This window comes from Danio aesculapii, chromosome 5 (genome assembly GCF_903798145.1).
Source record: "Danio aesculapii chromosome 5, fDanAes4.1, whole genome shotgun sequence".
NCBI classification, from domain to species: Eukaryota; Metazoa; Chordata; class Actinopteri; order Cypriniformes; family Danionidae; genus Danio; species Danio aesculapii.
Window position 1 is genome coordinate 9499165 of NC_079439.1, and position 25055 is coordinate 9524219.

The 25055-nt window shown below is 33.7% G+C and overlaps 1 protein-coding gene across 2 annotated transcripts; it reads left to right on the forward strand.

Annotated features, from left to right (window-relative positions):
• The first annotated feature begins 281 nt into the window (after positions 1 to 281).
• idua (alpha-L-iduronidase) lies at positions 282 to 24152 on the forward strand. Of its 2 annotated transcripts, XM_056457344.1 has the most exons (14): positions 282 to 574; positions 4501 to 4641; positions 5382 to 5464; positions 7391 to 7498; positions 7618 to 7713; positions 10009 to 10211; positions 13425 to 13604; positions 14922 to 15138; positions 17808 to 18005; positions 18086 to 18207; positions 20599 to 20724; positions 22775 to 22851; positions 22932 to 23032; positions 23112 to 24152. In XM_056457344.1, the coding sequence occupies exons 1-14, from the start codon at positions 396 to 398 to the stop codon at positions 23210 to 23212; spliced, it is 1932 nt and encodes a 643-aa protein (XP_056313319.1). In that variant the 5' UTR covers positions 282 to 395; the 3' UTR covers positions 23213 to 24152. The 2 variants fall into 2 exon arrangements, 1 of the variants encoding a protein (XP_056313319.1); XR_008837813.1 differs by lacking the exons at positions 22775 to 22851; positions 22932 to 23032; positions 23112 to 24152 and adding an exon at positions 19516 to 19813 and having other exon boundaries at positions 20599 to 20679.
• The last annotated feature ends 903 nt before the right edge of the window (positions 24153 to 25055 follow it).

A 25055-nucleotide genomic window follows, 5' to 3' on the forward strand; every position in this document is an offset into this window, starting at 1 on the left:
ACGGTTGTCAAACGTATATAATGAAAATAGGCTGAAGAAATAATAATAAAAGGTTTATTTGACAACCGTGTTTGGTATGACTCTTGCCTGTGTTTAATAAAACTGTATTTAAAGTACTACTAGAATTAAACAAAAGTCAAAAACGGAATAAAAATAATAATGTTTGTGAAAAGAGTCCTTCTCATGTTTAGACCAGCAGGCTGCGACATCATTCAGCTCTGAAAAACACGAGTCGCCAGTCGATGACGTCAGTGCACAAACTTCCCTAAGAAAGCTAAATGGATGTTTGTTATGAGAACAAAAGTTGGCCAATATATATTTTATGTCCCTAAATGCGATTTCCGGACCTCGAAACCCTAATTATTATAACTGTAAGACATGTACATTGACTGTTTATGAGTGACGTCGGCAGCATGGGCAAATGTAAACATAATTCATTGACATGGACCGTGTTTATATCAGTCCTGATGATAAAACAGCAGCAGTCTGTAATATCTTCATCTGTGGAGGTTCAAGTGAATGTTGACAAGCCACTACGAAAATTGGAGCACTTTTGGAGAAGCACTGGATTCTGGTAAGATAAAACTATGTATTTAAGCGACCCTATACCATGATACAATGATATTACAACAAAAAGTACCATGATACAATGAATATCAAATGGGGAGATCGGGGCACAAAGTGTAACACCTTTTGGTTTTGGCCAAATAATGAACAAAGTAATGGGGTTAGACATGCCATATTTTCTCCCAACAAAACACAAGCCTCTCCTACAAATCGGTTCTGAAATTATGATCGCCAGACATATGGTTTCTGTGCAGTATTGCCAAAAGTGCCAGGAGTAAAAATATTACTATTTACCTCACCTGCGGGGCAAAAAAATCAGATTTTAATTTAAATACAGTTTACTTTAAATAGTAGCTATATTTCCTCAGTACTTGGCTCATATTTTTATTCTACGTAGCACAGCATGTTTATTTATTTATCTATTGTATAAACACATTTGGATTTATTTGCATTATTATCCATTTATTCATTATTATATAATGCATTTATTTGCATTCTTAGCAATAAAATTTTTTTTTTCTATTAAAAATATTTTCTATTAAAAAACATTTTTATTTAAAAAGTTCCCAACGTTACACTCAAAATTAAAAAAAATACTTGTTAGTTTAACTGGGGTCCAACAGTGTGTGGCTTAATTGTAACACCCTGTTATAACTAACCCCGCTGTGTCGAGTTTTCCTCAACTGGCTGGCACTCAGGAATAAAGTCTATTTGAATCTACATGAACAGCATCTATCTATCTATCTATCTATCTATCTATCTATCTATCTATCTATCTATCTATCTATCTGTCTATCTGTCTGTCTGTCTGTCTGTCTTATCTGTCTGTCTGTCTCTGTCTATCTATCTGTCTGTCTGTCTGTCTGTCTGTCTGTCTGTCTGTCTGTCTGTCTGTCTGTCCGTCTTTCTGTCTGTATATCTACCTGTCTGTCTGTCTGTCTAGTGCTGTGCATAGTGATAAGCAGGAAAAAAACCCTGTACTGTATTTATTTATCAAAGACTTTTTTAATAATTTGAAATGTTGTGCAACTATTTTTGTGCAGTTGTTATTTTTTGCGCAGCTGCCCAACAAACACATTTACGTTATAGCGATGTCTGTACAACGTTGCATTTTTTTCAAAGGCAACGTCACTACTTACGTGTTCGCTACATTGTTACAACTTAGAAATGTAAGACATGAGAGGGCGGTAGCAACGTTGTCGTGTGACATTCAGCAACCGTGAGACGACGTTCTAACTACATGTATTAATGTTTTTTCCTGGCAGTTTATCAACACTAGAATACAGGATGAGCAGTATTCATTTTCAGTATTGCTTAATATTAAATATTGTTCATTCTTTTTTCCTTTTTAATTGAATAACTGCACGTCTAAACTTTCAAGTGTAAAAATGCCACACAAATGAATATAATCAAAACCTTTTTATTATATATATCACAACATTTAACACATAAGTTACAATAAACATCTAATTATAAGAAAACAGTCTAAAATAAAGTTTTGATTATATTAAATAACTATATATAATTAAACTCAAAGGGTAGGCTAAATTAAAAGGTAAACAAACAAGAGAAGTAGACAATAAAGTATTAAAATATAAATAAATGAATAAATTAAAATGCAGACATTACATTGTAGCTCTGGACTGGAGAATACAGCAGACCGGGGAGCGCAGCTGAAGACCAGGTGTAGTTGTTGGTACAGAGAAAAAAAAATCCAACAGAGAATTTAGTGCAGAGATAGAGGATTCACAGCAGCCACAAGAAAAAATAGGCAGTGAACAAGAGGACAGATCAGAGCTTGACACAACAGGACTACACAAATGACAACTGATGACTTATTTAGCAAGAAGAAATAAAGCAATACTCGCATCTCCTCGGTCGTTGTTGAATGAGATGCTGAACGGTCTGTTGAAATTTAAACTGATTTATTAATGACGAGTAAATGTTGTACAGTGGTCGTCCATGCCGCCTAAGCACAACCTAAAGCAACAGCCATTTAAATGACAACATTATGACGTCATTGTGACAAAAAAAGTAGATCCTCAACCTTTTTACAAGGTTGGTACAACGTTGTAGGAAGGTCGTTACGTTGAGGTAACATTGTGTGTTTGTTGGGTGTTTATTTGTAAACAGAGAGGGAAACCACTGTTTTTGAATTATATTATGCTCAAAAAAAAATTAATAATGTTTTAATTAAGGCTTTAACTCTCAAGTAACCATTTATGGGAAAATACTGGATAGATATTGTATACCGCCGTTCCTCCTAAAAATACAGAGATATGATTTTTTAGCCCATATCGCCCAGCTCCAGCTAGCAGTCACTGTGTGTATTTTACATCTTTCAAAATGCTTCCATCTTGTAGCCTAGTAGACGGTAATCACAAGATAAGATTTTACTTACATTCACAGATTTTTTTTAAATTAAAAAAGAGAGAGTATAATAAAAAAATACCTTTGTGCTGCAGAAATGGTTTCTCCTGTGTTACTTTGTGTTACTAATTGGCAGGAAGACGTCTGCCGACACTGTGGTGAAAACCTTGGAAGCATGCCATGGTTAACCCTGAGTAAATACCCTTAAACACCATGTTAGCCCGTGTTTCCTCGCATTACTTTGAGCCCCGCGCTCCCCTACTAAGATACTAATTATTTATTTTACATGTACGATTTTAGGACTGTTCTTAGACGTACATCAGAGAGCTATTTAAATACAAATGTAGCCTATTTATAAATGAAAAAATCAATTAGGCTTAGTTTGTGTTTGTTCATTAAAAACTCAAACATCACTTCAATTCAATTCACCTTTATTTGTATAGCGCTTTTACAATGTAGATTGTGTCAAAGCAGCTTCACATTGAAGATTATAGTAAATTGAAACAGTGTCAGTTCAGTTTTCAGAGTTTAAGTTCAGTTTAGTTTAGCTCAGTTCAGTGTGGTTTAATAATCACTACTGAGAGTCCAAACACTGAAGAGCAAATCCAACGATGCGCAGCTCTACAGATCCCAAACCATGCAAGCTAGCGGCGACAGCGGCGAGGAAAAAACTTCACCAATTGGCGAAAGTGAAGAATTAAAAACCTCAAACTTGTGCTGTTAGCGTACAAAACAAACACATTCAAATTCTCCGAATGTTAACAACGAGGAAGGAGTCAGAAGTGATACTAAAATTATATGTGGTAGCACTCTCATGCATATTTATATAATTATATCTCATTCATAGTAATGGGTGGTGTCTCTTTTTCACGAATAAATACAAAGAAATTTGAGTGCTCAGAATCTCTTGACGTCACGTCATGCTCTTCAGTCCTGGCAGCCAATCATCACTAGTATAAGTATGCAGTGACCTTATGTTACCAGACGTTGCATCAGCTTAGCTTTTCAAACCGAAAGAACAGCTTAGGAAAAAAGCCCAAATAACCCCGTTCTGATAACTTTTATGATTCATAATACAGTTTTTAGCAATGCGTAATCAATATTCACATCTTAAAATCTCATGCGTATGTGGATTTCATGACCCTTTAATAACTTTTATAACTGCACTTTCAGGATGATCATAACAATGATTAACAGTTCATATATCACATTGATTACGCATGTTTTCCAGACGTAAACAGTACTATAGGAGATACTAGGATAAAGTTACCTCGTTTAAAAGGATAGTTCACCCAAAAATGAATATTCTGTCATCATTTACTCTTTCAACATTTACCCTTTTGAGTTTTTGTCTTCAGTTGAGCACAAAAGAAGATATTTTAAAAGATGTTGGAAAGCACCATTTGTTTTTCCTTCTATGGATGTCAATGGTTTCCAACATTCTTCAAAATATCTTCTTTTGGTTTCTTATAAAGAAACTGATAAATATTTAGAACCACTGGAGATAACTAATAAATAACATTACCTGTTAAATCTGCTCATGTTTGTGTCCTGTTCTTGCAGTCCTCCGCAGCCGCACGCTGATGCACACCTGTATGATCTTAGTCCAGACCAGCAGATGAATCTGGCCTTGATCGGCTCAGTGCCACACAGAGGAATGCAGCAGGTGCGAATACACTGGATGCTGGAGCTGGTGTCTGCACGGTCAGTTACACCAGACTGATTCTGAATTTGAATTATTATTAAAAAGTTATACAATTTGCATACTTAATAAAATATAAAATATGTGTGTCATATATGAATACATAGATAGTAAAGGTCCCATGATGCGCTGTTAATACACTCATCTTCATGTTAGCTATACAGTTTCAGAATCAGGATGTGCTTTGTTTGCTAAGTCTGCGCAGACACACAAGGATTGTTTGTTTTTTTGTGTTTCTGAACTGGTACAGGAGCTCAGGGCACATACTGTAGATGAATATCAACACAATGGGACAGAAAGGCATTTAAATAATTGGAAAACAAAGTAAACAACACAAAATATATACTAAAAATATTTATAGAAATGTATTAAAGAAATAAAAATATTTATAAAATGTTATTCACAAATAAGTGGCTTATTATATTTACATTTAAATAATAAACTTCATTACAATGGTTTATTAAATTTACATTTGTGCATTTAAGACCCTTAAAACAGGCTCATAGATGCATCAAATCTAAACCCTGTAAATATCTGCAATTCTTAAAATTTTATATATATATATATATATATATATATATATATATATATATATATATATATATATATATATATATATATATATATATATATATATATATATATATATATATATATACATACATCTAATTTCTGCTGATTCTCCATGCGTCACTGTTATAATTGTTCTGGTTGAAATATTTTGTCTCTGAATTTCACATAGAGTTTATGGTGGAGAATATCACTACAACTTCACTCACTTAGACCAGCTGATTGACCTTCTGTGGCAGAATGGACTGCAGCCAGGTATGCAACACAACAAACAGTTTTTATGTTGTACTGAATTCACTTTTTATTTTGTTTGTTTTATTTCCAACAACAAAAAAAATCCTACACTTAAAACAATCCTTTAAACAAAATACATTTCCTCATGGTTGAAATGGAGCGCGATGAAGCTCAAATAACTACTAATTTCCAGAAAATAAATGTAACCGGTCTAACCTTTCTTTTCGAGAAATTATGCAAAGTGTCTTAAATCTTACCACACACACCCTCATTCACTAGTCATTAGTCCATTAGTATAGCCCATGCTGGGTACAAGATAATCGAACTGATTTTGGGACAATTTCTCCACCTCAGAGAATCCTATAATTAATATCCATATTGATTTAGTGGTTCCCGATTATTTGGGCGGTTCTAAAGAATATTTAGCATTATGCAATTCTGAGTGTGCCTCACGCAGGTGAGTGGGTCTGACAAACCACCTGTAGAAAACACACTCACACTCTTTTTTTTCCCACATTTTTACAGACATTATGTACCTATATCTCTCGGAATGGGTACTGAAACTTACTTTTATCGTGCTACATTATAAAAGACTGAGGTATCGATAAGCTCTGACGTTAACGGTTCTGTTAGCGGTACTGGAGAATTATTGCTGAATAAACATTACTTACAGTAGCATAATTTAACTGACCAACCTTTTCTAATTTGCCATATTTGATATTCGCCTGCACAGTTGGCAATCTCACATGAGAAATGCTCGTGTTTTTGCCCAATAGTACAACGGCGAGCGGTTCAAGTATAAAAGCCTTCACAGTTTTCGGCTGTGCGCATGCACACACAACACAGCTCGCAACACAGACTCACACACACACACAGCTCGTAAGCTTGAGAACCAAAGAGACGGAGAGAACCAAACGGGTTGTATTTCCCAAGTGGACACCGACAATGCCTGTTGCATCGAACGCAACAAGTTGTTTTCTTGTACAAGTGGAAACGCAAGCAATCTGGCATCTTTTAAAAGTGCATTATCTGCAGAAAGACAAGTGAAAAGTTTTCGACTGCCTAGCTAAAGGTACATCATCCACATCGCTATGCTACCAGTCAATCACATAAGGTCTCTCTAAATTAGACTAGTATAATATCAATAGTTTAATAAACACATTCGGTTACAAAGAAAACAGTATTTTTTTCTGCAGTAGCCTAAATAAATCTCAAACATTAAAAATGCGTTTGCATCAGCTGTATTTACAAATATAGCCTATGAATAGCCTAATAATAAACTATGCTGTTTATTTTCACATTGTTAACTCCCAAAACACCTTTTAACTCATTTATATGAATGTGTTAATGAAAAAATCTTAAACATTATCTGATTATTTAACTGCATTTTGCAACTCAAAAAGGGTTTTTCAACTGCAGGGAGCACAATAAACCAAGAAAGATCCTAGATCCTCTCCAGAAGAATGTAATTTTCCTTCAAACCATTGTGTATTCTTTTACAGGACAATTTATTTATTTGTTATACAATTATTGCTTTTGTTTTCATAAAAAAAACACTACAAAAAGTACTGATGAGAGAACCGTTAAAGAACTGAACCTATAAGTGGTATCAATAAAAGTAGTAATACTGTTAAAACCTTAATGATACCCATCCCTACATATAACCCCATATCTCCTAAAAAACATTGTACATTTATGAAGTGTGCTTCACACAGATGAGTAGGCTTGACAAACCACCCATAGAAACACTCTTCTCTCAATAACATTTCCCCTCTTTGCTTGTGTGTATAAGTGGCTAATGTAAATAGTGTCAAATCCCCCATAACCACAATAACAAACAAAATCTTTGTTATTGTGCACCCAGCATGAGTAGGTCTAAGATTTAATTCTTCTGTTTTTGAATTGGTCAAATCCTCATTAATTCTGCCTCGTTGTGTTTTTATAAAGGCTTTGAACTGATGGGCAGCGTCTCCGACACCTTCAGCAACTTTGAAGATAAGCAACAAGTTACTGAATGGAGAAATTTGGTCTATCTGATCGCCAAACGATACATCTGTGAGTCTGAGAGCAGTGATGAGTTATGAATAACTTTAATCCCTTATTTAATATAGGCCTGTGCTTTAACCACAAAGCTGTAGACATTTTGTTCCTGCTGTTCCTGTGTTTGTAAACAGGGAAATACGGTCTTGGCTTTGTTTCTCAGTGGAACTTTGAGACGTGGAATGAACCGAACAATCATGATTTTGACAACATCACTGTGTCAATTCAAGGTAGGCTTATTATGATGGTATCACATTTTCTGTCAGTATGTGAGTGCAGCTTTGTTGTTGTTGTGTCAAGTTAATAATAGTCCCAAGTTGTCAAATAAAAACTTGAGTCCATGGGGTTGTGTCATGTGGGTAACCTAACCTCAGACAATATAATTGCAGCTATATTTTATTTTTTGTTGTTAATATACATAGCAGTCAGCAGTTTTGTTGTACCATGTAGAGAGGAGGAATAATTCATTTGCACCAGGCTCATTACCAGTGATTGGTTGCAGCTGGAAGGGCATCCGCTGCGTAAAACATATGCTGGATAAGTTGGAGGTTCATTCCACCGTGGTGACCCCAGATTAAAAAAGGGACTAAGCCGAAAAAGAAAGCGAATGAATGAATTAGGCTCGTTCAATAAAAGAAGCCTCTTTGAGGTGTCTTAACACTGCTGTCCTCACAAAGACACTAGAGGGCACTTTACACATCACATCTGCCACTAAACCTGATATCCCATCATGCCCTGCAGTCACACACCAGTTTCAGCTCACCTCGTGATTACACACACAGTTGCAGTTCTTCACTAGTGATGGGAAGTTCGGATCATTTTACTGACTCTGATCTTTGAGTCTCGTTTATCGAGATGAACGAATCTTTTTTCGAGTAATTTCGTTCAATATTAACAAAATGTTATTAAAATGTTACGAATTGCTTCCAAACTAATCTACAACTAGCCCAAGGTTGATCACACTACACAAGTCATAAATAGAATACTATAAGTAAGAGAAAATAAGCATTCGTTGTTTAACTGGTCTTTTGTCTATGAAGATATTTTTGTCTCTTTGCTCAGCTCACCTCTTCATGTCTTCAATTTTTAGAGGTTCATTCACGTCACACTGACAGTCACATATAAACTTAACCAATGTACACAGTCTGAGCCGAAAGGAGCCATGATTAGTTTACCTTGAGTCTTCTGGTTCTTGAGTCGTTCGTTCATCAGGTGACAGCATGTAAAGAGACATGACTCAAACCCGAGGACTCGAAACATGAACGGATCAATTCTCTTTTAATCTCTTAAATCTCTTCTAAATGCATACGATTGGCTTCTGTCTTTCACGTGATGAACGACTCAGACTGAGGACTCGCGAGATGAACAGATCAAATCCTTTTCGGGCTCTAAACGCATATGATTGGCTTCTGCCTTCACTTGTTGATGGAACGACTCAGTCGAGGACTCGAGAAATGAACGGATCAAATCTCTTTCTGGCTCTAAATGCATATGATTGGCTAGGCTTTAGTGTTACATGTGATGCATGAACAACTCAAACCCGATAGAGGACTCTAAAAATGAACTAATTTTCTCCCGTACTACACAACGTGTGCATGCATGAATGAATGAATCAGTTAGTTCATTCGAGTCATTCTTTCTTTTGTCACATAACTTGAAAGAAGGCATAAGAGATGAGTTATTTAATAAATCAAATTGTCTTTGTGAACCGTTTGGTAACATTCAATTCAATTCACCTGTATTTGTATAGCGCTTTTACAATGTAGATTGTGTCAAAGCAGCTTCACATAAAAGATCATAGTGAATTGAATCCGTGTCAGTTCATTTTCCAAAGTTTAAGTTCAGTTTAGTTGAGCTCAGTTCAGTGTGGTTTAATAATCACTACTGAGAGTCCAAACACTGAAGAGCAAATCCATCCATGCGCAGCTCTACAGATCCCGAACCATGCAAGCCAGTGGTGACAGCGGCGAGGAAAAACATCACCAATTGACGAAAGTGAAGAAAAAAACCTCTAGAGAACCAGGCTCAGATGGGCATGACCATTTCTCCACTGGCCAAAGGTTTTGTGCAGGGCTGCAGTCCAAGTGCAGGAGGCTGGAAGCTGGAAACATATGATGCTGCAGGCATTAGAAACATGAACGCTGTTTAATTGTTGTTTATTGTTTTATTATTATTATTTTCCAGAAAAACTTTATAACAAAACAGATTACTTTAAAATCACAATAATAAAATCAATCAAAAGAAAAACTTGTACTTTATGATTTACCGAAACCACAGTTTCTGCTGTGTTTTACTAAAGAACATTTTTTAAGTAATTATAGCAGCATCTGTGTCACGAGAGATGTTTTTGTGTGGCATCTTTGCACATGGTGTCCTCGAACACTGAAATTATGCTTTTTTTGTGGTGTTTACAAACAAGAAAGTGTCTGTCAGGTTTTAATTGAATGCTGCCACATGGAAGAATTTGTGGTTCTGCTGAGGACAGAATACCAGCTTCATTGTGGGGATTATTTTTCCGGCTCCAGGGTTTCTGAACTATTATGATGCCTGTTCTGAGGGCCTTCGTGCAGCGAGTCCTCTGTTGAAATTTGGGGGTCCGGGAGACTCCTGTCACTCACAGCCACGCTCCCCATACTGCTGGGAGATGCTGAAACACTGTTACAATGGCACAAACTACTTCACCGGCGAGAGCGGCGTACGGCTGGACTACATTGCACTTCACAAGAAGGTACTTTTTTAAAAATGTATTTACAGCGGGAAAAATAACTAAGTGTTGAACACACCAGCATTTTTCTCAGAAAACATATTTCTAAAGGTGCTGTTGACTTGAAATTGTCACCAGATGTTAATAACAACAAAAGAAATCCATATATGCAAAGAAAACTGAACTAATTAGATTACAAATGAAGTTCTGTGTAATTAGAACACTTGAAAGAAAGGGTGGTGTAGAAAGGCAGTGAAAGCCCAGACAGCAGCTGAAATCTCTCAGTAGTTCTTTAGCAACCTGCTGCCCTTCCTCAGTGTAAATAAATAATCGTTGTTCAGTCCAATATCTACATTAGCAGGATGATGAAGATGAAACCAGGCTGGACATTTCAGCAAGACAATGATCCAAAACACAGCCAAGGAAACTCTTAAATGCTTTCAGAGAAAGAAAATCAAGCTGTAGAATGGCCCAACCAATCACCTGACTTGAATCCAATAAAGAATACAAATTAAAGATCAGATTTGATAGACGAGACCCACAGAACCATCGAGATTTTGACACTCTGTTGAAGTCTGTGAAAAACCCACACTTGAGCAATACATGTGACTTCATTCTCCATATGAGAGGCGTCTTTAAGCGGCCATCACCAAAAAAGCCTTTAATATAAAGTGTTAAACACATTAGTTCAGGACATTCTATGTCATTTCATTATTATTGCACAGAACTTATTTTTCAGATTTTTTGTTTTGTTTTATTTTTATGTTTGTATTGTTTGGGTTTTTATCCAAAACCTGGCTACGTTCCATGTTATTAGCTCCTTTAGTAATATCATTCCCAGGACAAAAACACGACGTGTTCAATACTTATTTTCCCCGCTGTATTTGACAGTGACATCCACAACAATACATTGATTGACCTTAAAAAGGAAATATGTTTTGTGGCAGGCTTTCGCAAAAACTGCTATTTTCCACCTGCAGTCCCTGGACACACAGCTAGATCTTAAAACAATCCAAAAAAAAAGAAGAAGGAAATCGTGTTACACCTTAAAGGTTGAAGAATGAATGTTGAATAAATGAATGAATGAATGCATTTACAGTTAAAATCCCTGTGAAATCAAAATAAAGTTTTTTTTTTAAATGTTACTATCAGAATGTTAGTCTTGATATCTATAAGCTAACGTCATTCTTCTGTTTTTCATCAAATCTTCTAGCCAGTCAAACGCTCTCTAGTTTCTGACATGCCCCATCCACGTCAAGATGGTTCTCATTTGCATTTTATTTGATGCCTTTGAGCTCAGCCACTCTTGCTGACAGAGCTGTGATGAAAACAGTACACTATTGACTGTTTTTCAGAAACGGGTGATGCTACTGTATGTCCTGCCCTGTCTTCAAAGAACTTCACAGAACATTTAAAGCCAAATTTTCAGCAATCAACATCTTTAACAAATGTTTCCCTAGTGATGTTTAATAGAGAGAACGTTTTTAAACGTAATAGTTTTAATGACTAATTTCGAATACCTAACTTCTTTTCCACGATGACAGTCTATAATATTTTACTTGTTATTTTGCAAGATACTAGTATTCAGCTTAAAGTGCAAGTCTTATGTTAATTAAAGACTTAGGTTTTAAAGGCTTAGATTAAGTAACTAAATTAGGTCAATTAGACAAGTCATTGGACAACAGCGGTTTGTTTTGTAGCCAACTGAAAACAAAAATATTGCTTAGGGCCTAATAATGTTGACCTTAGCAGTTTTTTATTTATTTATCTTGTGTGTATATATATATATATATATATATATATATATATATAGATATATATATATATATATATATATATATATATATATATATATATATATATATATATATATATATATATAGATATATAGATGTATATATGTGTATATATATATATATATATATATATATATATATATATATATATATATAGATATATAGATGTATATATGTGTATGTATATATATATGTATATATATATATATATATATATATATAGATATGTGTGTGTAGATATTTATATATATATATATATATATATATATATATATATAGATAGATATATAGATGTATATATGTGTATATATATATATATATATATATATATATATATATATATATATATATATATGTGTGTAGATATATATATATATATATATATATATATATATATATATATATATATATGTGTGTGTAGATATAGATATATATATATAAATTTAAAATCTTTATTTTCATCTTCATTAAAAAACTTGCATATACACACAGTACTGCCTAAAGCCTTACAAGAAAGACATGGACTATTTATCAAAGTTCTCTTGGAAGTACTCTATCACATTGAATTAGCTTACTACAAAAAGGAACTCAAACCCTACTTCCCACCCATCTACCACTGATCAAAATGTTTGTGGAAGGTTTTTAAAAAATAAAATAAAAGGCATATTATACATACATTTTTTTAATAATATGATTTCAGCTAAATAAACATTCTTGAGATAAATTTAAAATAGGAAATACTGTGAAAAAATTAATTGCTCTTTTAAAAATCAGAGAATTTATTTTCAAAAGGAATAAGAATTTCACAGTAGGCTTATGAATTTAAAATGACCAAAAGAAAGTAGTTTTTTCAGTGGATTGGACAGATTAATTGTTCACTTTAAGATTAACAATATGCACTAGCAAAATAAACTTAGCAAATTTTGATTTCATTCAGGTCGTAAAAACTGTTGAAGTCTGAATTATTAGCCCCCCTGTGTATTTTTTACTCCAATTTCTGTTAAATGGAGAACAGTCTAATAACTAACTGATTTATTTTATCTTTGCCATGATGACAGTACAGAGTATTTGACTAGATATTTTTCAAGATACTAGTACTCAGCTTAGTGACATTTAAAGGCTTAACTAGGTCAATTAGGCTACTTAGGGTAATTAGGGAAGTCGTTGTAAAGTAAAGTTGAAAAAAAATATTGCTAAAGGGGGCTAATATTGACCTTAAAATGGTTTTGAAAAAAATTAAAAACAGCTTTTATTCTAGCCTGAAATAAAACAAATGAAGAAAAAATATTATAGGAAATACTGTGAAAAATTCCTTCCTCTGTTAAACATCATCTGGGAAATATTTGAAAAAGAAAAAAAAAACACTCTATATTACTAATAGATGACAACTGAGTAGTGATATTTGTGATTATTGTGTTGTGTTGTGTATGTTGTGTTTCAGGGTGGTGGAGGCTCATTACCCATCTTGCAGCAGGAGGTGTCCACTGTGCAGGAGATCCAGCAGCGTTTTCCAGACTTTCGCTCGGTGCCGATCTACAATGATGAGGCCGATCCACTGGTCGGCTGGAACAAACCGCTCACCTGGAGGGCAGACGTCACCTATGCAGCCATGGTGCTTAAGGTGAGGAATGTGACAATTTGCTGTTTCTTTATTAATATTATTAGTTTATTTCTTAATCACATTTTTGGCATGGAACATCAGATCAGCAAATTAAAACATTAATTTTATAAATTAATTTCAAAAGTGCTCCCTCCCTCATCAACCTCTTACTTCTTATAGGGGAAAATAAATGAATAATAAATTACAAAAAGTAATATAAAGTATATAATATATTAAATAATAAAACATTTTATAATTTATTATATTTATATTATATTATTATTATTAATAATAATGCAATTTTAATAATAACATATAGTATGTATATGTGTATATATATATATATATATATATATATATATATATATATATATATATATATATATATATATATATATATAACAAAATAAACTAAAATTTGTTGGAAAATCTACTTAAATGAAGTCAATAGCATTATTAAATCATAAAATAAAGCAATAAATACATTGTTTTAAATAGTTTATTATATAAAATAAATTATATTTATACTTCTAAAAATTATGTTAAGAAATAAAATTGATGAATTATGCAATCAATTATATTATTTATATGCAATTTAGTAGTTGTGTTAGTAGTTTGCCATTCTATAGTGAAAATATAATGGATTTGTTGGCATGTATAGCTATATAGCATAGCTATTTTTGTCCATTTTCATCTGCTAAATAATACTGAGCTCTTTTTTTTATGTATTCGCACTATAAATCATATGGCAATTAAAAGAGTGATGTGTTATCGTTTTATTTTATTTTTTAAATCAGTTTTCTGGTATGTTTTAGTCTAGATTACAATGTTTAGGGGCCTACTGCTTACTTGTTAAAGGTCCCATGAAATTAATGTTAGTGTCAGTCTTTTAGTTTTAAGGACATCTATAAGCTAGTGTGTTCCAAAACTGTGACTCGAAGATATAAACCTGAAATAAACACCTAAAACTTGCAATTTGTCACTTCCACCTAAATAAATTAATTATTTTATCACGTCACTTCATACTTCAGTTTCTTATCAAATCTTGACCAATCAGATGCTCTCTAGTATCTGACATGCCCCGCCCCCATCAAAATGCTTTTCAGTTGCTTTCTATTAAATGTGCTTGAGCTCAACCACTCTCACTAGCAGAGCTGTGATAAAAAACAAAATGCTATTGGCTGTTTTTTTAAAAGAGGAGGAACTACTCTGTCCCACCCAGTCTTCATTTCTACGTTGAGATTACATCAAACATCGAATAAAAAATTCACTTCACAGGACCTTTAAACTTGTTCACTTAGTAAGTGTTGTATTTCAGTCTCCTTTGGTGTGTTTCAGGTGATCTCACAGCATCAGGACCTGCTCATCGCTGATCAGAACAGTACTGTTAACTACACTCTGCTGAGCAATGACAACGCTTTCCTGAGTTACCATCCGCACCCATTCAGCCAGCGCACCCTCACCGCACGCTTCCAGATCAACAACACAAACCCTCCACATGTGCAGATACTGAGAAAACCAGTCCTCACTGTCATGGGCCTGCTGGCACTGTTAGGTATACTCAAAGTTTCATTCAATTCAATTCAATTCAATTCAATTCAATTCAATTCAATTCAATTCAATTCAATTCAATTCAATTCAATTCAATTCAATTCAATTCAATTCAATGCAATCCAATTCAATTTGATGTAATTCATATACTTCATTCCTTTACTCCTCTTTATTCCCATGGGGCAATTTATGGTGCATTTTCTTTTTCAAATATTTCCCAAATGATGTTTAACAGAACAAGTTTTTTTTTCACAGTATTTCCTATAATATTTTTCCTTATGGAGAAAGTCTTATTTGTTAGCCATTTATTTTGGCTAGAATAAAAGCTGTTTTTGATTTTTAAACCATTTTAAGGTCAATATTATTAGCCCCCTTAAACAATATTTATTTTTTAATTGTCTACACAGAACAAACCATCATTATTTAATGACTTGCCTAATTATCCTAACTTGCCTAGTTAGCCTAATTAACCTAGTTAAGCCTTTAAATGTCACTAAGCTGAGTACTGGTATCTTGAAAAATATCTAGTCAAATATTATTTACTGTCATCATGACAAAGATAAAATAAATCAGTTATTAGAGATGAGTTATTAAAACTATTATGTTTAGAAATGTGTTGAAGAAATCTGCTCTCCGTTAAACAGAAATTGGGGGAAAAAATTCACCGGGGCTAATAATTCAGGAGGGCTAATAATTCTGATGTATAGTAATAATAAATAAATAAAGGTTTATAATCAATTATTTATTTACAAAAAGTATTTAAATTGAGTATCTCATCTTAAATATGTAAACTGGTCTTATCAGAGTAATTAAATATAACTAAAATAAAACATATATATAATGAATTATCAACATTGTTCATATTTATTCATATAAAATAGTTGATTTATTTTTATGTAGAGCCAAATGTTGCATTTAATGTAGTGCAGTGTTAATATTTATTCATATCATTTGTGTACACAGTTGAAGTCAGAATTATTAGCCCCCCTTTGATTATTTTTGTCATTTTTTTTAATATTTCCCAAATGATGTTTAACAGAGCAAGGAAATTTCCACAGTATGTCTGATAATATTTTTTCTTCTGGAGAAAGTCTTATTTTGTATTTTTGCAAGAATAAAAACTGCTTTAAATTTTTTTAAAACCAATTTAAGGTCAAAATTATTAACCACTTCAGCAATATTTTTTCGACTGTCTACAGAACAAACCATCATTCTACAATAGCTTGCCTAATTACCCTAACCTGTGTAGTTAACCTAATTAACCTAGTTAAGCCTTTAAATATCACTTTAAGCTGTATAGAAGTGACTTGAAAAATATCTAGTCAAATATTATGTACTGTCATCATGACAAAGATAAAATAAATCAGTTATTAGAAATGAGTTATTAAAACTATTATGTTTAGAAATGTGTTGAAGAAATCTTCTCTCCATTAAACAGAAATTGGAGAAAAAAATAAACAGGGGGGCTAATAATTCTGATTTCAACTGTATACACATATAAGAATATTTTATATAATGTAGTATTTTGGTATGGTGTTGTTTATTAAACAGAATTCTTTTTAAATATATGATACAATTACCCTTTATATAATTCAACATATTTTTAATGCATTACAGTAATTTAAAAATATGTTGTGATATAAATGCTTGCAAATGTATGCAATGATTGCGTTTGTTTTTCTTGTTATTATATTTTAGTTTTTTTATTTAATGTAAGTCAAATGAATCTAACTTGAATTGTTTTTTTTAATAAAAAGTGTATCGTATATTAAACTATATTGATTTTAGATTATATTTAAATCATAATAATGTTATATTTAATCAAATTAAACAATACGTACAACTAATTTAATATATCATTAAGGATTTAATTATATGAACACTTATAATTTATATTTATATTATAATTATAATTATATTAATTAAATGTATGTTATTGACATATTCAATTAATTCAATATACTATAAGCCGAAAGTAAGTGAGGGAGCAAATAATAATTCACTTTTAACATGAAATACTATTTTGCCATGTGTAGTGATATGTTAACCAGTATCAAATTGCATTTGTATTTTATCCTTATATCTTATTGCAACTTTTATTTAATTTTTTTTTACATGCAATATATAATTAAATAAAATCAACATATACCATAATTCATCTTCCTTCGGCTTAGTGCTTTTATTTATTGGTCACCACAGTGGAATGAACCGCCAACTTATTCAGCATATGTTTTACACAGCGGTTGCCCTTCCAGGGGAAACATTCATACATATTCATACATCACAGCCAATTTAGTTTATTCAGTTCACCTTTAGTGCATGTGTTTAGGCTGTGGGGGAAACCAGAGTTCCCGAAAGGAAACCCACGTGAGCACGGGGAAAACATGCAAACTCCACACAGAAATGCCAAGTGACCCTGCCGGGACTCGAACCAGTGACCTTGCTGTGAGGCGACAGTGCTAACCACTGAGCCACTGTTTCACCCATAAACTATATAATGTATATATAACATATTGCAATTATTTAAAGAATATATGGTGATATAATTGCTTGTAAACAAGTGTCATTTTTCATTCATTCACATATTGCAGCTATCATATGACAGAAATCTGCAATGCTGAAAAAGGAAAGTTTATGCACTCATTATGTGTCCATTCTCATCTTGTTCCTCAGGTGAGACTCAGGTGCAGGCCGAGGTGTCTGATGTGAATTCGTCGGTGGGTTTGCTGGCCAGCGTTCACGTTCCTCAGGTGCCATTCAGTGCAGACAGCTGGCAGAGCAGCGTCCTGATCTACAATAGCAGAGACAACCAGACCTCCAGCACCGATGATATCATCAGCCTGCGCATCACTGGATTACCTCAGCGCAAGGGTCAGAAAACACTACTGAGCAGCCCTTGATAAAGTTACTTGCTTGTGTTTACAGTTCTCTGCTGTCTTGTGCTTTTGTAGGTCTGATGTATGTGACGCACTTCATGGATAATAATGTGACAAACCCATTTAAACTGTGGGAGAGCATGAGCAGACCGGACTATCCCACTGCACAACAGTTCACACAGATGCGGAGTCAGGAGGTATAACACGCACACACACACACACACACTCCTTCATAACACACACTTTCTGAGGTCATTGTAGCATTTTACATCATTTTTTATGAGGATAAGTAATTTTTTAATGCACATGAAACATTCATCATTTAGTTTTTATGACTGTAAACATTTACAAAACAGCTTTTATTTTGCTACTGTAGCTTTAAGACTTCTGTTCTTCATGTGGGCAAAACAATTGGTGTGAATCTTAGTGTAAAACAGAAATACTAGTAAATTCTACAAATCATTATAAAGATTTGGCAACAGACATGTTGTGTATTGAATATTATTTTTATAGAAAAACTTAAATACTATTTTATTATTAGTTTACTTGTGTTAATTCGCTCATGGTTGTATCATATTGTATATAATGAGCCATTCTTGAAGCTTAAACACATTTTTGGATCCAAGATAAAAAGTGAACAATAAACGTGCAGCACTTTTAAAGTATTTAATATACAATCACTGACCACTTTATTAGGAACAGCTGTCCAACAGCTCGTTAACACAAATTTCTAATTAGCCAATCACATGGCAGCAACAAAATGCATTTAGGTGCATGGTCAAGGCTATCTGCTGCAGTTTAAATTGAGCATCAGAATGGGGAAGAAAGGGGATTTAAGTCACTTTGAACGTGGCATGGTTGTTGGTGCCAGACGGGCTGGTCTGAGTATTTCAGAAACTGCTGATCTACTGGGATTTTCACACACAACCATCTCTAGGGTTTAGAGAATGATCTGAAATACAGAAAATATCCAGTGAGCGGCAGTTCTGTGGGCACAAATGCCTTGTTGATGCCAGAGGTCAGAGGAGAATGGCCAGACTGGTTGGAGCTGATAGAAAGGCAACAGTAACTCAAATAACCACTCGTTACAACCGAGGAATGGAGAAGAGCATCTCTGAATGCACAATATGTCCAACCTTGAGGCGGATGGGCTACAGCAGTAGGAAAACCCCACCAGGTGTCACTCCTGTCAGCTAAAAACAGGAAACTGAGGCTACAATTCACACAGGCTCACCAAAATTGGACAACAGAAGATTGGAGAAACGCTGCCTGGTCTGATAAGTCTCCATTTCTGCTGCCACATTCGGATGGTAGGGTCAGAACATGAAAGCATATATCAAATCTGCCTTGTATCAATGGTTCAGGCTGGTGGTGGTGGTGGTGGTGTTTTGGTGTGGGGGATATTTTCTTGGCACACTTTGAGCCCATTAGCACCAATTAAGCATTGTGTCAATGCCACAGCCTGAGTATTGTTGCTGACCATGTCCATCCCTTTATGACCACAGTGTCTTCTTCTGATGGCTACTTCCAGCAGGATAATGCGCCATGTCATAAAGCGCGAATCATCTCAGACTGGTTTCTTGAAGATGAAAATGAGTTCACTGTACTCAAATGGCCTCCGCAGTCACCAGAGCTCAATCCAATTGAGCAACTGCGTGATGCTGTCATGTCAATATGGAGCAAAATCTCTGAGGAATATTTCCAGTATCTTGTTGAATCTATCGCACGAAGGATCAAGGCAGTTCTGAAGGCAAAAGGAAGGTCCAACCCAGTACTAGTAAGGTGTACCTAAAAAAATGGCCGGTGAGTGTACACTTTAAATGTAGTTTTTTATTCATTAGAATGTGCCCTACTTTAATAATAATAATAAAAAAACGTGAATGGGAAATTATTTTATAAATCCAAAATCTTGTCAGTCATATTTTGCACAAAAATCATTTGACAACATATTTAAAGGCTCTGTTTAAGGATCACTGTGTAACCCTACAATACATATTTGTCATGTTATCATATCCTCATACCACAATCCTTCAAACCTGAATGACAGTGGTACTTTATTTATCATTATATATTTGACTACATTCATTCATTCGTTTATTTTCCTTCGGCTTAGTCCCTTTATTCATCAGGGGTCACCACAGCAGAATGAACCGCCAACTTATCCAGCATATGTTTTACACAGCGAATGCCCTTCCAGCTGCAACCCATCACTTGGAAACACTCGCACACACTCATTCACTACGGACAATTTAGCCTACCCAATTCACCTATAGCGCATGTGTTTGGACTTGTGGGGGAAACCGGAGCACCCGGAGGAAACCCACGCCACACGGGGAGAACGTGCAAACTCCACACAGAAACACCAACTGGCCCAGCTGGGACTCAAACCAGCAACCTTCTTGCTGTGAGACATGACTAAAGTTATATGAAATATTAGACGCAATATGCTTCCTGTGTATGCAAATCACTTCTATAAATTCAATCTGATGCATACACCACAATAGGATGTCTCGTTTTTGTTTATAGTAATCTTTATAATACATGAAAACTGCATGTCAGGTTTTTGTTAATCCATACGTTTGCTGCAGGACCCGCAGACTGATGGCCCTCTGCCTGTCCCATCTGATGGCACTCTGATGCTGAAGAAAAGCCTTCCCATCCCTTCAGTGCTGCTTGTACACATATGTGCTCAGTCTAAAGAAATGCCCAACCAGGTTTGTGACAATCTGATATATACTAAAATCACTATACTATTATGATGTACTATTGTTTCATTATTATCAACTTCATCTGACACTGAAAGGTTACATATAGAGGTTTGGACACACTTGATTGAATGCTGTAGTTTTGTTTAATGATTTTTAAATCATTTAAATTAGTCAACAAATATATTTGGTTTATGTATGTTAAAGGCACAATGTATTAGATTTTTTTTTTATTAAAAATGTTGTTCTATATTTTGCTAACTTGTGTACTTACGTTATCCCAAATGCTTTGAAGAATGTTTTCGAACCCATTCAGGTGATTTCTTGTACTGGCGGGGTCACTTTTAGCTTAGCTTAGCATAATGAATTAAATCAGATTAGACCATTAGCATTTCGTTCAAAAATTCAAAGAGCTTTGATCGTTTTCCTGTTTGAAGCTCTATTCTTCTGTAGTTATGTTGTGTAATATTACACAAAATGCTAATGGGCTAATCCAGATAAAATATAGATGAAGAAACACTCCACCTTTTTTTGAAAAAGGTTTGTTTGATAAGTCTGCGAGTTCAACAGTTGACTTGAACTTTAATCCATTCACTTTTGGCATAGCATAATGAATTTAGACTATTAGCATTTCATATAAAAAATTTTTAAAAAGTTGATAATTTTCCTATTTAAAGCTTATGTTTCAGTAGTTACAAGTACATCGAGCAATATTACACAAAATGCTAATGGTCAAATCCAGATAAACTATTTTAAAGGAACACTACACCTTTTTTGAAAAAGGTTTGTTTTACAAGTCTTGTAGAGTTGAACAGTTGACCGTTTTTGAATCCATTCAGTCGATTTCTTGTATTGGCGGGGTCACTTTTAGCTTAGCATAATGAATTGAATCAGATTAGATCATTAGCATTTCATTCAAAAAATTATTTAAAGCTCAAGTCTTTTATAGTTAAAGGTACAGCGTGCAATATTACACAATGGCCAAATCCAGATAAACTTTTTTAAAGGAACACTCCACCTTTTTTGAAAAGGGTTTGTTTTACAAGTCTTCTTGAGTTAAACACCTAACGACAGAAGAGTCGAGCTTTAAATAGGAAAATTATGGAAACTTTGAATTTTTTTGAATGAAATGCTAATGGTCTAATCCAATTCAATTTATTATGCTAAGCTAAGCTAAAGGTGACTCCGCCAGAACAAAAAATAAATAAATCAATCAACTGAATGGGTTCAAAAACTCTAGAAGACTTGTAAAACAAACCTTTTTCAAAAAAAGTGTAGTGTTCCTTTAAAATATTTCATTTATCTGGATTTGACCATTAGCATTGTGTGTAATGTTGCACAATGTACCTGTAACCACAGAAGGAAAGAGCTTTAAATTGAAAAATTATCAACTTTTTTTTATGAATGAAATGCTAATGGTCTATTCCGATTCAATCCATTATGCTAAAATGATCTAAAAGTGACCCCGCCAGTGCAAAAAAAATTGGTTTAATAGATTAAAAATTGGTTGAAGTCAACTGTTCAACTCTAGACTTATAAAATGAGCCTTTTTTCCCATCACACACCCATGATTTTGCTGCTTTTGACCTCTCTTTGGTTTTATTCATAAACATATCTTAAATGAAGTGTTGCTTGTCGTTTGCATAGAAACCTGCCTAATAGTGAACGTACACTAATTTATCTACTAATGATGATTATGGCTTATATGAATATTTAAAGTGGTTCAATTAAGTTAATATAATGTGTACGTCAATTTTATAAATGTTAAATATTGAGACTTTGAAAATCCATCAAACTTTTGAGGCATTATTTTTCAGCTTTTTTGGACCCACCCATGAATTCAATATGGTGTGATGTTGAAATCACATTGTGTGGTGTATTGACCTGCTACTCATCAACGCCCAAAAAAATTGTTACTCTAATTAACGTGTCTGTCTGTGCACGACATTAATTAAAGAGAGTGATTACAAAACTTCTGCCCTCCAGGTGCATGCTATTTGCTTGCAGATATTGAGAAAGCTTGTGGTTTGGGTTTAACATTGCAGTAATTGTTCTGCAGGTGAACGGGCTGCGTTTCCTCAGTGTCACCAAAGGACAAGTTCTGATCGTCTGGAAGGATCACTGCATCGGCACGAAGTGAGAACTATTTAAGTTCAGCAGATCACCAACATGATTAATTTCTAAATGGCTCAGATTTAATTTGACCATCATTTTAGGTGTATAAAAACATATGAAGTGGAATTCTCCAGAGATGAGTCCACATTCCGGAGGATTAATCACAGAGACACTATTTTCACATACGTCACTTACTCTCCAGGTATACTTTTGCTTAGAATTGGAGTTTTTGACCTAAAGCATTGATGCATTTATTGACTGCCGGTTTTTTTCCTCTACAGAGAGTCTGGAGGTGAGCGGTTTTTACAGAGTGAGAGCTGTGGATTACTGGGGAAGAAATGGAGAGTATTCTGTCACAGAGGAATATTCAGAGAACCGGTAGTCTCGGTTAGGATTTTGACTGTGCGCATACACTATAGTTAGTTAATTTTGCATCTTATTTTACTGAAATCACACTAATTAGTACAAAATGGCTTGACCAACAAAGTACAGCGCTCAGCATAAATGAGTACACCCCATTTTGATCAATTCTGTGGATAAATGTAGTATATTTTGCTGCATTTAAACAAAACAGATTTATTAAACTGATATTTAATAAGTATAGTAGTTTAGTCACCAAACATCTTTAGAAATAGAAAGATAATACATTTAAAATTCCAGCAAAATATTGCAAAACTTCAACAACTTTGTGTTTTGGTTTCTTTTTATTTTTTCCCCATCCATTTTTTTTAATTAATTAAAAATGTCCCCAACATATAAATTTGAGTTTACTACTGATTTTTCGGACTGTTATCATAAGTTATTTTGTTAGATGAGCTCCAGATTTGGCTTCAGTACTGACTAATCTAATGTATTTGCACAAATATAATACTGTAAAGCTTCCTATAGAAAATATGAATTTAGAAGAGAGATTTGTGAAGGGTGTACTCATTTATACTGTAACATGTCCATCTTGTACTTTTAGATTTACATCAAATTTATTGGTTTTGATCTGATACAGGAATTATGGACTGTCGTGAATACTTATTAGTTACGTTCGACAAACTCACAAAAAAAAAAAAAAAATATCCCACAATGTTTGGCTCAAAACATTATTTGTTAAAACTATTTTTATATTTACAATAATAATAATAATGTAATATTATGAATTTGCTTCCAACCCACTGCCTTAAAATTGCCATAAAATCCAATATAAGGTGTCTCAAAACATTAATATTTGTAAAATGACGTTATAATACTAAGAAGAATGTAATATTATAAATTTGTTTCCAACCCATTACCTTAATATTGCCAATATTATTGTTGTCATTCTGTTTGTTTTGAAAAAGAAAATAAAATATTAAATTTTTTTTTTTAAAAAGATATTGCCAATATTATTTTAACCAGCATCCTTTTGTAAGTGTCTGTACAGTCACAGACTACTTGCTTAAACCAGACTAAATTAATCCGGTCATATAAACCATTCCAATGTGGCCATATCATTGGCCCATGAACATTTCCTGCTTGTTATCAAACTATTTCATAACTGTAACAAGAGGCAATTCAATAATATCTTAATGTTGAAACAACTATAACATTATTTATCAATATGTGGCTCTTTTTGGATTCTCGGAAGCTACAGAAAAAAAAAAAAAAGTAAAACAGGAAAAACGAGAAAAACGTTTTTGTTTGCATCCCTCAAAATGGTCTATAGAGTATTTCCTTACCATATTTGACTGTAAATATTTGTGAATGATCTGCATTTATGGCATTTCTTTCGATCCATTTACTTCTTTATAAGAGAAAGTTTTACAAATACCAACTACTACTGTATTAGTTCAGAGATTGATAACCTGGACATTATCAAATATTTTATAGATCAAAATATAGGATTATTTAGGAGATGTTGAAATGTCCTACAATTATTATTTTATCAGTTTAACCAAGTCAGAAATAAAATAAGAAAACTCGGTTAGAAAATTGACATAGGGTCCTGGGGGTCTATATACAGTGATTAACGAGTTTTTTATTAATATCCGGAATCATAACATTAAGCGATATTACTTCAAAGGAATTGAACATATGTCTGTTTCTCTGATTAACATTAAGAATATCACTAAAGGTGGATGCAACTCCACCACCATGACCAGTCTGACGAGAAACATGCTCATAGCTATATCCCGAGGGAATGGCTCCATTTAAACTAATATAGTCATTTTCAAATTGAATTGAAAAGTACAAAGATA